Here is a 14,549-nt window from a genome sequence, read left to right as displayed (position 1 = left end):
GTTGCAACAACAACAAAAAAAAGGAAACAGTATTTTGTACAAGTTCCAGTTCTGTCTCTAAATAGCTCTGTGGCTTTGACTCAATCACAACTTCTTGGATTCCCAAAAACGATTTGTTAAATAAGCTCTACTCAAAACCTCTCCTCTTTGGTAGAGCCTAAAAAAAGTCTACATTCCACTGACATATTTTTAGAGAATGTAGGATCAGATCACTTCCCTGTCATCATGATTTGAATGAAGTAAAATTTTAAATATTAATATTCCTTTAATCTATTTTTGAGGTGTTCAACTCTACTTCTTTCTCTTCTGTGCTTATATAATGATTAGAGCTTGGAGGAAGAATAGCAAAGAAAATATTTATCTCAAAATACTTACATGTTAACTTCCTCTTCATTTAGTAAATGCATCACTAGGAGGGTAACATGGAAAGAACCACAATTGGACATTACTCTGGACAGCCGCTTATCTTGCTGTATTATTGTGTTTTGCAGGGTTTGTATTCCTCTTGTAATCTAATCAAAGAAATAAAAACTAACAATGAGGCAAAACTGAACATTATTGCCAAGATGCAATCTTTTTTTAAAAATAGAGGAAAAAACAACCACAACATAATAGGATAATTTAAGCAAACATATTCTTCAATATTTATGTGACTTTCCTTGACTATCATATATGATTGAACTAGTTCCTTTACTATAATTTATGAATCATAGAATCATGGGATAATTTAGTTGAAAATCTCTGAGATCATCTAAACTCATCTTATAGATAAAGTTGTAAAGACAAGATGTAAAATATTTCTTTTCATAGCACTGCTCTCTCTTGGTTCTCTGCCTACTTGTCTGAACACCTCCTCAGTCTCCTTTACTGGCTCTTCAAGTCAAACCCATTAGCTGCAGGCATCCTCAAAGGCTCTTCTCCTGGGCTCTCTTCTCTTCTTCCTTTATGCTATTTCCCTTGGTGATCTCACCAGTTCCCAAATAGTTTACCATCATCTCCACATAAAATGATTATTCAGATTTTTTGTCCTCATGTCTCTTCTGACTTCCAGGCTTGCATCTTCAATTAACTATAGGATATCGTCAACTGAATGTCACACAGATGTCTTAAATATGTCCAAAACTGAATTTGCCACCATTCCTCTCAAACTCTGTCCTTTTCCTAACTTCCCTATTGCTATCTAGGACACCCCCATCCTCGCATCCAGCCTCACAATCTAGGTGCCATCCTTAACTTGTTTTATTTCATCTTTCGCATCTAATCTGTTGCCCAGGGCTGCCAATTTTATTTCCATAATATCATTCCTGTCCTCTCCCTTCCTTTCTCTCTTCTGAGTCTGCCCCCACCGAGGGGGAGGCTCTTATCACTTCATGACTGTACTACTGCCATAGACTTCAGGTTGGTCTCCCGGGCCTCAAGTTTCTCCCCACTCTGGTCGGCAGTTCTTGAAACACAATTCTAACCATGTCATTCCCCCATTCAATAAATGCCAGTGACCTTCTATAACTTCTGGAATCAAATATGAAATTCTTTGCATGGCTTTTACACCTCTTTAAGCCTGGCCTCTTCCTCCCTTTGCAGACTTCTGATAACTTACTCACCTCTACCTAAACTACAATCCACTGACATTGCTCTCTGTAGTATTCCTCAAATTAGACTCTCCATTTCCTGACGCTGGGCCATTTTCACTGGCTCTCCTCCATGTCTGGAATGCTTTAACTCCTTCCCCCTGCCTCCTTGCTCCTCCAACTTCAAGTTTCTGCTAAAACTTCTTGGAGCCTTTCCCATTCTCTCTAAAGCGTAATGCCTTTCCTCCAAAGCATTCTAATCAATCCTGTCTTTACCTTTATTTTCCTCAGTTGGATTCAGGTGGTTTTTTTTTTCCTATTAGACTGAGTTTAAGAATAATAATGTCTATCATTCACCTTCTTTAGTGTCCTCAGTATTTAGCACAGGGACTGGAACATAGTAGGTACTTAATAAATGCTAATTTACATCTCATTCTTGTTCATAATGTAACCACATGGCACATTTGAATCACATTCTTTCCCACAAAAGCTAGATTTTTTTTTTTGAGGTTTGAACTGGCTAGCTAATTCTCTATGTGTGGATAGGATATTAAATTCTTTGTTTTCAACTGAATGTCCTGACAGTAGATTTCTTGCAGCCTTCAAAATTATCTAGCTCTGCCCCTTTGGTGGCATAATACTAACATTATTTTTACAGAAGAAATCTTTTAAGATGCCATGAGGATCACTAGAGACCTTCTCCCCACTCAGTTTGTCCCACATACAGTTATTTTTTTCTTCCTTACTGCTTCCCAAATTGAAAAAGGAAATTACTATTTGATGTAATCACTTCCTGGAAGTAAGTTTCCCTTACTTTCTGCATCCTGATCCTAAAGAGCCTCTTCTCTTCTCCACCCTTCACAATTAACCAAAGCCTCTCAACATTCCATAGCTCCACAAGTCACTTCTGAAAATGAGTTAATTTATAGGAAATTACATAGTAGTACTTGAAATAATATTTCCTGAGGCAAAGAGCCACCTCTATGATGCACAAAGAAGGAATGTTGATCATTTGGTAAGCAGCACACTATAAATGAACAATGTACTTACAATATAACTCCTAAGTCTTATATGTCTCTATAATCAATGTACATATAACTGGAAAACTGAAGTTATTATTATTATTATTACATAACTAGATTAAAAGTGCCTTAAAGTAGGGGTGGATATCCTACTCCTCTGGGATCTGTCAGAGCGCCTAATAGGGTATTGATCTATAAAAGGTTCTATAAAAGTAATACTTGTTGATTTCTGACAGTATTGTGTAATGTTTTAATTGTATGATTGTCCTAAAATCCAAAGTTTGAAAATCTTTTGGAGGAATTTTAAGAGAAGAGACTCACCAGTGCCTCAATTGGAAAGCACATTTTTTAAAGAGGGTGCCATGGAGATGCCTGCAGAAACCATATGCTGCATCAAGAGATCCAGAATGAACTGAATTGAAGGAGTTTGACACATTTACTCTAAATGTAAATTCTTATGCCAAAGGGAATGCCCCCTAATTGGCTTTTGTCACTGCATCTATTCATTATAGGTTCTATTTTCTATCTTTTTTCTTTCCCTCTTGTTCCCAGGTTGCTGTAATTTCTCCTTAGAAAGGGCAATGTTTTATACATATTTAGTGAAAGAATATTTAAGAGATATACCCTGGTTATTTGAAATGATTCACTGGGGATACTAGGCATGTTGACCTCCCAAGACCCTCAATTCAGGAGATTTCAACATGCTCATCACCCAATAGAATCATGGGGGGGGTGAGAAAGGAAATTTGTATGTTGATTTGATCAATCAGAGATTTAGACTTCCCTTCAATTTGTTTTGAATTTGGGTCAATCAGCAACCAGGGAATTAATTCCATAGGCACTTCCCCCTTGAGTGATGCCAGGCTAATTGAGGAAGTGTGATTGGTTCCAGGGAGAGGGGGAGAGGTGTAGATGTAGGTGATGTAGGTGATGTAGAAGAGTTAGTGGGTGAAGGGAATGGCATTTCAGGTAAGACTGGGCAGGAAGCAGAGGGTTTTTTTTTTTCTGAAACTGAGGTTATGGGAAAGATTATGGGGTGTTAGCTTTACCTTTCTGTATTTTCCTCTCATTATCTTTATCTTACTATAATAAAGCTATTAGAGCTATTAACTTGTCTTGTGACTTAAGGGTTAATTTCTATGAATGGTGACCACATTTTTTTTATTCTTATAATTTTTTTTTAATATTGTATTTGATCATTTCCAAGCATTATTCATTAAAGACATAGATCATTTTCTTTTCCTCCCCCCCCCATAGCCGACGTGTAAATCCACTGGGCATTACATGTTTTCTTGATTCGAACCCATTGCTATGTTGATATTTGCATTAGAGTGTTCATTTAGAGTCTCTCCTCTGTCATGTCCCCTCAACTGCTGTATTCAGGCAGTTGCTTTTCCTCAGTGTTTCTACTCCCTCAGTTTATCCTCTGCTTATGAATGGTGTTCTTTTTTCCTCCTAGATCCCTGCAAATTGTTCAGGGACATTACACCGCCACTAATGGAGAAGTCCATTACGTTCGATTATACCACAGTGTATTAGTCTCTGTGTACAAATGTTCTCCTGGTTCTGCTCCTCTCGCTCTGCATCACTTCCTGGAGGTTGTTCCAGTCTCCATGGAATTCCTCTACTTTATTATTCCTTTTAGCACAATAGTATTCCATCACCAACATATACCACAATTTGCTCAGCCATTCCCCAATTGATGGGCATCCCCTCGTTTTCCAGTTTTTGGTCACCACAAAGAGCGCAGCTATGTTATTCTTATAATTTAATCAAACCCATTCTAACCATTACAATTGGCACTAATAGAAAAAAAAGATTATTTTATGCTGCAAACTGCTATATTTCTCTTAGCCCTGATTAACAGTAAGAAACTAACATAAAATTGCATTCTTAGGGGCCTGGGAGGGGAACTAATGTGAAAAAAAAAGTATATGGATTCAAGGGGCATTTTTAAAAAGAAACTATTAATGAAATGTAATATATTCTCTTTTGGATCTTCCCTCTCACTCCCCCAAAAGGCTAATTTTTAAAGGCTTGGTTTTAATCTTTAGGTTTTAGATTAGATTTATCAAAAAGTAGTAACTATTTTGTTTATTTTTTAAAAAGAAAATTAAAGGAAAAAGACTTATTTGTCTGTTTTTTTAATTAATTTTTATTTTAAGTATTTTCCCATGGTTACATTATTCATATTCTTTTCCTTGCCACTTCCCTCCTCCCTCCCAGAACTAAAAAGCAATTCCATTGAGTTATATATACATGGTATTATCACTCAATAACTATTTCTATTTTATTCATTTTTGTAATAGAGCAATCTTTTAAAACCAACCTCCAAAACCCATATAAACAAGTGATAAATCATGTTTTTCTATTGCATTTCTACTCCCAACAGTTCTTTCTCTTGATATGGATAGCATTCTTTCTCATAAGTCTCTCAGCATTGTCCTGGATCACTGCATTGCTATTAGTTAGCAAAGTCGATTACATTTGATTGTCCCACAATGTTTCAATTTCTGTGTATAATATTCTCCTAGTTCTGCTCATTTCACTGCATCAGTTCGTGGAGGTCTTCCCAGTTTTTATAGAAATCAAGCAGTTCATCATTCCTTATAGCACAGTAGTATTTCATTACCATTATATACCACAATTTGTTCAGCCATTCCTCAATCGATGGACACCCCCTCATTTTCAAAAATTTTTTGCCACCACAAAAAGCAACCCTATAAATATTTTTGTACAAACTTTTTATTTCTTTGGAGTACAAATGGACACCCCCTCATTTTCAAAATTTTTTGCCACCACAAAGAGTGAGGCTATATTTTTGTACAAACTTTTTTTTTTATTTCTTTGGAGTACAAACCTAGTAGTGGTATAGCTGAATCAAAGGCAGGCATTCTTTTAAAGCCCTTTGGGTATAATCCCAAATTGCCTTCCAGGATGGCTGGATCAATTCACAACTCTACCAACAATGCATTAGTGTCCCAATTTTGCCACATCCCCTCCAACATTTATTATTTTCCTTTACTGTCATATTGGCCATTCTGCTAGGTGTGAGATGGTATCTCAGAGTTGTTTTAATTTGCATTTCTCTAATCAGGAGGAATTTAGAATACTTTTTCATGTGATTATTGATATCTTTGATTTCTTCATCTGAAAACTGCCTATTCATATCCCTTCAACATTTGTCATTTAGGAAATGGCTTAATTTCTAGTATATTTGACTCAATTCCTTTTATATTTGAGAAATTAGATCTTTCTCAGAAAATTTTGTTACAAATTTTTTTCCCAGTTTGTTGCTTTCCTTCTAATTTTGGTTGCATTGGTTTTATTTATATAGTCAAAATTATCCATTTTACATTCTGTAATGTTTTGTATCTCCTACTTGGTCTTAAATTATTCCCTTTCCCATAGATCTGACAGGTATACTATTGTATGTTACTCTAATTTATTTATAATTTCCCTCTTTACATTTAAGTCATTTATCCATTTTGAATTTATCTTGATATAGGGTGAAAGATGTTGATGTAAGCCTAATTTTTCCCATATTGTTTTCCAATTTTCCAAGCACTTTTTGTCAAATAAAAGGACTTATTCACACAAAAATATTTATTGCCACTCTTTTTATGGTAGCCAAGAAGTGGAAATTGAGGGGTTGTCCATCAATTGGGGAATGGCTGAAGAAACTGTGGTACATATAACTGGAATAGAATACTATTATGCTCTAAGAAATGACAAGTGGGATGAATTCAGAAAAACCTGGAAAGACTAACATGAACTGATGCCAAGTGAAGTGAGCAGAACCAGAAGAACATCATACAAAGTAACTGCACTATTTTTTTTAAACAACTATAAATAACCTAGTTATTCTTAGCAATACAATGATACAAGACTACCCCGAAAGACTCAGGATGAAAACCATCTGCCTTCAGGAAAGGAACTGATGGAATATGAATAAAGACCAAAACATACTATATTTCACTTTTTTATTTTCTTTGAGATCTTTTCCACAAAGTGACTACTAAGGAAAAATGTTTTTTATGATTTCACAGGTAAAATCTATATCAGATGGCTTTCTGTCTCAAGGAAGTGGAAGGGATTGGAGGGAGAGAAGGTGGGAAGGAAGGAGAGAATCTGGAATTGAAAAATATTTTTACGTGGTTATTAAAAACTTTTGTGATTATAATTGGGGAAAAATAAAATATTATTTAAAAAACTTTTGGCCATGACTAAATTGTTCATATTTTATACAATCTAAAGAGCTCATTGGGGACATATACTCTAATGAGCTTAAAGATAGGAAAATACTGATTTCACATATACCAAAATATTCATAGCAACAATTTTTGTGGTAGCTAAAAAGGAGGACAAAAGTAGGTGCTCATTAGTTAGGTAATGGCTGAACAAAGAATGGCATATGAATGTAGTGAACTATCCATATAAGAAGAAAGGACGGATATGAGCCCTTTAGGGAAACACAGGAAGACTTATATGAACTAACGAAATGAAGTAAGCAGAACCAGGAAAGTGTAAATAAAATGACTATACCAATTTAATTAAAAAGAACAATAAAGTTGAATATTGTACATGTTTAGTGACCAGTCTTGGTCATAGAGAAAAGATGACTATATGTAGTCCTCCCTCCTTTATCTGGAAATGTGGAGGATGCTGCATGTGTTATCAGACAGGTTTATTAGGCCAGCTGATTTTATTTAATAGGCTTTTCTTTGTTATATGAAAAGGTTCTTTAATGGAGAAGTAGTAAGGCCATGGGAATCATTCTAATGTAAAAATAAATGACATCAGCAATTTTTTTTAAATTCTGTCTGTGGGCAGTTGTGTGCTTTGACCTGTATTAGCAAAGACTGAAATCAGTATCAAAACAGGAAAAAAATAAAAATGAGAAGGTATAGTATTTGAACTGGGGAAATTCTAATTTCAATCCCAAATCCATCTATTTAAATTATTTATTGATCTAAAAAATAACTTGATAAAAGAATGTACTATATCATCCCATGTTATACATTCTAAAAGGAACTTTGATACTTAGAAATAAAGTGTTAACTATGCATAAAGAATTAAAATATAAAATAATATTATAATTTATATGTTTTGGAACAGATCTGAGGCTTCACTGGCATAAATAATTTTTGGTACAGATACTTCTTCCACCAATGCATGACTAAAATTTCTTTGAGTGCTACCTGGAACACTGAGTATTACATGATTTATCCAGAATAACATAGCCAATATATTTCAGAGGAGAAACTTGAACCAACTTATTCCTGACTTCAGGGCTGATTCCCCATATATTAAGCCACACAGATTCTAACTATATGTGGATATACTACATCATTCAAGTCAGTTGACAAGCACTTACTAAGTTCTTACTATGCGCCACACTAAGCAATAGAGATTTTTTTAAAAGCCCCAAAAGAGCAACACATATTTCATTCATTATAAAAAAAATAGTATGGGTAAGAACTTGAGCACATACTATCAATGTTATTTATTTAAACTTATGAAAATACTAGAAAAACTAATATCCCAGTAGTTATGCCTTTTGATGTAAAATATTGGTTATTTCAGGCTTTGTTGATACCATCCCTGAAGAAGCCCATATTTTGCTTGGATCAACACTAGTGGTGTTGAACTGAAAAAAATTGGGCACTAAATTGTACATAAGGAACCCTATAGTGACCAAGAAACCCCCATATTAACATTATTTATATTCTATTGTATTTTTATCTATTTTTTGTTAAATATCTCCCAATTACATCTTAATCTCTTTCTAATCTCTGAGGAGAGTTTTAGAGCACATGTGAGCCAAATATTTGACACCTCTGTTCTGTCCCCTTTGCGAAGGCTGCCTGCCCCAGCCTAACCATCTAGAACTGGTCAATTCTTTTATTCCATCCAATGATACTGTCCCACCTGTTGTTCTCTAAACAAAACACTCTTACCTATTAGCTCTCAACTAAAATAGTATTTTCTGTGGTTATCATCCATATCTAGGTTATTTTCTCTCCACATCTTTGCCTCCTAGCTTCCTTTCTTTAGGTCCCTGTTAAAATTGCATCTTTTATAGGAAACCTTCCTATTTCTTTCTTAAGCCAGACTTCTCTATTATTTCCTCTTTAATTTAAATATAACTAGTTGAACATTTATATTTGCATATTGTCTCCCCCATTAGACTGTGACCTCCTTGAGGATAGGAATTGTTTTTTGCTGCTCCTTTGTTGTTGTTATTCCCAGAGCCAGGAACATCCAAGTTACTGAATAAATGCTTATTGACTGATTTTGTACATTTCAACTTTTAAGTAAACCAAGTCCTTGAGCCACTAACTGTCAAGCAATTTGCAGATAAGGTTTCAAAGACAGAAGAAAACATCTATTCTTTAGACTTGTTAACAAAGAATTCTGCTTTCCAAGAAATTCCTGGGTTCAAGTGCCAGTGTGGTAACTTCACACACCCAGCACCAGGAGCAGTCCGTTGATGGGGAAAATATGTGTTGATGCAGATCTCATTCTTGGGCATGAAAATCCTGGCATCTTATCTATACCAAATGCTAGATCCAATATGAATGACTCCCAGTACTGTTTAGTCTGACTGGCTAGATGACAAGGAGATAGTCTTTGGCTGGATGAAAGAAGATCTGAACACTGTGAAAGCCAGGAAGAAAAAAAGTTACTTCTGTTGACTACAGATAACACGAAGTTTTTTATTTTTGTTTTTTTAAATCTTATTTACCTTACCATTACTTAGGTAGCTTGGGAAAGCATCTCCTGGCCCCACTCCAGGCTACTCTCCTAACCTCTCATCCTTGTGCTCTCACTTGCTATATAATTGTTTGGATGTTACTTATCTTTCTCCTCCCACAAGTCTAACATTGTAGTAATCAACTTATTATTCTGACAAAAAAAAATAAATGACATATATTGGTTACTTTAGCCAAGGTAAGAGATTTTTAATTTTTTCCAGTTTATGGTTATAAAGTGACCCTCTACACTATATGCAGGAATGGCCTACCTGAAAAGGGAAGGAAGCCTTTAATAAGCCCTCTCCACATGAGTCTTTCCATCCCACTCCCATCAACATCTCTACTTTAAAAAGGGACTAGGAAATGGGTATAGAAAGCTATCTTACACTGTAGGAAAATAGGAAGAGAAAAAGATAAGAGAAGGGGGTGGGGATGATTGAAAAGAGGGTATATGCGAGGAGGAGGTGGAAGTCAGAAACTAAACAGGTAAATAGGTGGTAAAGTAATACATAGGAATCATAATGATGCAAATTATTTTTTTACAAGTTTCTCTAATAAAGAGAAATGAGTTGAATGTGTAAGAATACAAGTCATTCCCCATTTGATAAATGGTCAAAGGATATGAACTGGCAGTTCTCAAACAAAGTAATCAAAGTTCTCTATAGTCGTGCAAAAAAAAAAAAGAAGCAGAACAGGAGAAAATTGTCTATTGGAATACTTTACAATGAACAACTGCAAATAACAGCTATCCTCAGCAATAATATGATCCAAAACTATCCCAAAGAACTCATGATAAAAAAAAATGCCATCGACTTTCAGAGAAAAAGGACTGTCTGAATACAGACAAAAGCAAAATTTTTTCACTTTCTTAATTTTTTTCTATTTGAATTTCCTTCCATAAAAGGAATGATATGGAAAAATATTTTATATAACTGCATATATAAAATTGATATGAGATTACTTAACATTTAAAGGGAAGGTGGGAGGGAGAGACTTTGAAACTCAATATTCTTTGAAAAAAGTTGGAAACTCTTTTCACATGTAATTGAAGAAAAAATTAAAATTAAACAATAAAAAGAAAAAGAAGAATGGATGGACATGGGGTCATTTTTCTGAGGCAGTATGGTATGGTGGCAAGAGAGCTCATTTTGGATAGTCAAGAGACTTTTAAAAAAAACTTAGCTCTATAATTTGCTTGCAAGGGTCTCTGAACAAATCACTGGGTTGAGTGTCTCCTTGCAAATAAATTAATTCTCCAAAAGGCTTACAGAACACTAAATTAAAATGAATGCAAAACATTTTGAAGAAGCTACACATTTATTAAGCTCCCACTATCTGCCTTCTCTGTATTCCCATAGAACTTGTTAATAATAAAGTATGAAAGTCAAGCCTATGAGATTCTAATCCTTTGAAGATCAATAAATATGCATATTAAAATACATATGCTTAACTAACAATCTTAATTGCATGGGCTAAATATAATGTTGGATTATATAATATACATAACATGTTACATGTAATTGTATGACAAAAACATGATAAATAGTAACCGTTTTCTTTTACTTTCTTTTGGGAAATATTTCTTATTCCTTTTGGTTTTTGAGGGTAAAAGGAATAGCCCTTTAATATCATTGGCATAGAAATTTCCCAGTGAGGCGACTCCTCTAACAATCAACACTTGTGATTGTTCTTCAATTTACACATCTAGCAAATTATCTGGGACTCTAATAGGTTAAATAAATTGCTTAGGTAAAGTCTCATAGTCAGTATGTGTCAGGGGTAGGATTTAAACTCAGGTCTACTTTTAGATACAATTCTCTCCAAACACTATGTCAAAGCAACCTCTAAAGTCTTCAGGCTTAACATTATAAAAATGGTATTTTTTTAAATGACAGACTCTTTATTTTATAAGGGAATCATTTTTCTGTAATTTACATAGAAAATGCAGAGAAGGTCTGATCTTAAGTATTTCTGAGGTTATGATGCTATACAGATGTGACTATAAGTCATATTAACTTAAGGGTAAAATTAAAACCAGATCTATATGTAACACTGAGGGAAATTTTTAAATAACTTACTTATTATAATCTTAAATATTTCATTACTTATGTAATTTCTGGGACTAAACTGAATGAATCAAAAGCAGATTTCCATGTATAAAAACACTACAACCATACCAAATTTAATATACATAAAGATGACAATGCTTCCTTCATAAATAATAAATATACAAAATTTCTCACATCATTTGAAAATTCTAATTCAAAATACATGTAAACTACAAGGAAAAGACATCATAACTAAGATCATTATTTTTGATAGTGGTTTTGTTTATATTATGAAGCTTAACAGTTGTTTTTTGAAACTTACCTTCTATATTCACATTCCAATTTTCTTCTGTCCTATTTTTGGACCATACCTATGATTTAATAGGTATAGAGAACTCAAGGGTGCACTCTCTCTACCAATGCAAATTAAAAACTGTTCTTTATGAAATTTAAACACAAAGAGTTTGACTTAAACAGTTTGCTGCATAATAAAAATGTTACAGAGGTAGGCTTCCTGACTTTGACACTTGGACTGACTTTCACCTCTATCTAATGAACTCCTCTATTTCCCTACACTAGTCATTATCACACACACAGCCCCCCCCCACCCCCAAGATAGATGAAAATCCACAAAGTAGTAGGAGAGAAAACAGACTAATGCTATAGTCACTGAGCCAATCAGCAAGCGGGACAGAGAACATAGTGCTGGTGAGGGGCACCCATGGGTCCCTAGCTCTTGGTTAGGAATTAGTTCAACCCCTCCTCCCACCCCACCTCACCCCAGGAACATCATCTCTGTCTCAAGTCAGGTAGGCTTTCCCCAGTGGAACAGAAGGGATGGCCTGAGGCCAAAGGGACAGAGCTGGCCAGGCAGCATGAACACCTTAACCTTGGTTTCAACGTCCTCCAGATCTGGCTCTGAACTATGAGGCCATGTTTCATACACTATCCAGACATTCCCCCCGCTATCTCCCATACTCCTTTTCCACCACTATTGCTCTAATCATAGTAATCAAATCAATATCATCTTTAGTAATTGCATCATCATAACAATCATCTCTCTATCTAGTCATCACCTTCATGACTCTACAGATTTTGACTACAGACATGACTCTACACTTTGTGGTGGCCAAAAATTGGAAAATGAGGGGATTCCCTTTGACTAGGGAATGACTGAATAAATTGTGGCATATGCTGGTGATGGAATAATATTATGCTAAAAGGAATAATGAACTGGAGGAATTCCATGTGAACTGGAAAAACCTCCAGGAATCAATGCAGAGTGAGAGAAGCAGAACGAGGAGAACCTTATATGTAGAGACTGATACACTGTGGTACAATTAAACCTAATGAACTTCTCTACTAGCAATGCAATGATCCAGGACAATTCTGAGGGACTTATGAGACTATCCACATCCAGAGACAAAACTGTAGGAGTAGAAACACAGAAGAAAAACATTTCCTTGATTGCATAGTTCAATGGGGATATGATTGGGGATGTAGACTCTAAAAGGCCACACTATTACAAATATCAATAATATGGAAATAGGTCTTGGATCAGTGATACATGTAAAACCCAGTTGAACTGCTCGTTGGATAAGGGAAGGAGGAGGGGAGAGGGAAGGGAAAGAACATGAATCATGTAACCATGGAAAAATATTCTAAATTAATTTATTAAATAAATAAAATCTTTTTAAAAAGAAGTCTGTGTACTTTCTTTTATTTAGTTGTGCCAAATTCATCAAAATGGCATTTTCATGATGCTTTCTCATGTTCAAGGAGTTTTTTGATTCATTTTAAAATAAAATTATTTTCCTTAGAACTATGAAGAAATTATTTTCCATACGTCAAACTACAAAAGACATGACCTAACACTTTAAAACCAGAAGCCTAGAGGGCTCTGGATTTTTAGTTCTTAAAAAGAGAGGTCAAAATGAAGACATCAAAAGTAGAGTTATCCACCACAGTACAGTTTCCAAGTTACAAATGGGTCATATTCCAAAATTTCACTCTTAAGTCATTTATTTGGAACTAAGAGCACATTTTCCTACCTAAACAATTTTATAGATAATATATAGGTTCCCAAGCTAAATGATAAAACTTAACTCTTAATGTGCTTCAAGCAGAATAATAATATTTAGTTTTATAGGACATATTATATGATAACAATGTTTCTTGCTATAAGAAAATGTGTTTTGAATACCACCCTGGGATTCCAAAAATACCTGCCATGTTAGGAGGACCCAGGTCAGGACTGAAGACATGCCACATTGCCTGAGTTTGAGCAGGCACTTTCCCGGTGGTTGTAGGCAGAATTTCAAAAGTCACACTTGAAAGCATATCTTAAACAGACCTCCAAATTCCTGACTCCTAGGATGACTCTGACTCTTTAATAATTACCTACCACATTAGAAGATAGGATGAGGTATAGATGGCTTGCAATTTGTGCCAATGCATAGATCCACTGATGCAATGGAGAAGCCTATAATTTTCATTTATTTTAAACTTGATACAACTAAAAATTTGCTATGGAGTATGGTAACATGAAATTAACTAAATCTTATAAACAGTTAATACAAAAAGCCATGTTTCTTGTTTCTATTAAATTAATATGAAATTATACAAAGAATCTGTGATACCAGCAGTATGGGAGATTTTCAGTATGGAAAGACTCTCAAACCAGATACCAACCTGACTATTATTTAAGAAACTGAATACATCCTAGGGAGCTACTTAGGACACATAAAAGTTAAGTGATTCATTTTGTCAAAGGCAAAAATATGAATCAAAGTTTAACAGACCCTAAGCCCAGCATTCTATACATTGTATCACAATGCTTCTATATTTCAACATTAACTATCCTATAAGGGTGATGTAAGAGCAGAAGCAAAATTTTTGTAATATAGATTGTTTCCAGACTATTATATAAAAGCATATATAGTTCATAAAGTACTCTAATAATGGATATCACATACAGTCTTCAACTTACAACATACATTCCAAAAGTTTATCCACATGTTGGTATTTAGGCTTTGGGCTGCCTTTGGAATATTATACATGAAGGTTAGATTGCCAGGAAAATTAAAATGTAACAAAAACGGTGAAAAATTAGAACTAGAATGAGTTCTAGATTTTCAGGCAGTGGGCCGTGTG

At 34.7% G+C, this 14,549-nt stretch overlaps 1 protein-coding gene across 11 annotated transcripts in view; it reads right to left on the bottom strand.

Moving 5' to 3' along the window:
- Positions 1-14,549, bottom strand: part of AKAP7 (A-kinase anchoring protein 7) — a 218,735-nt gene that overhangs the window by 178,091 nt on the left and 26,095 nt on the right. For all 11 annotated transcript variants that reach the window (XM_016428895.2, XM_016428896.2, XM_016428902.2 and 8 more), the window contains one exon: positions 376-512. In XM_016428895.2, the coding sequence (XP_016284381.2) occupies positions 376-512 (137 nt within the window). The remainder of the gene's footprint in view (positions 1-375; positions 513-14,549) is intronic.

This window comes from Monodelphis domestica, chromosome 2 (genome assembly GCF_027887165.1).
Source record: "Monodelphis domestica isolate mMonDom1 chromosome 2, mMonDom1.pri, whole genome shotgun sequence".
NCBI lineage: Eukaryota > Metazoa > Chordata > Mammalia > Didelphimorphia > Didelphidae > Monodelphis > Monodelphis domestica.
Note: the sequence above shows the minus strand (reverse complement) of the source record. Positions and strands in the feature narration are given on the sequence as shown.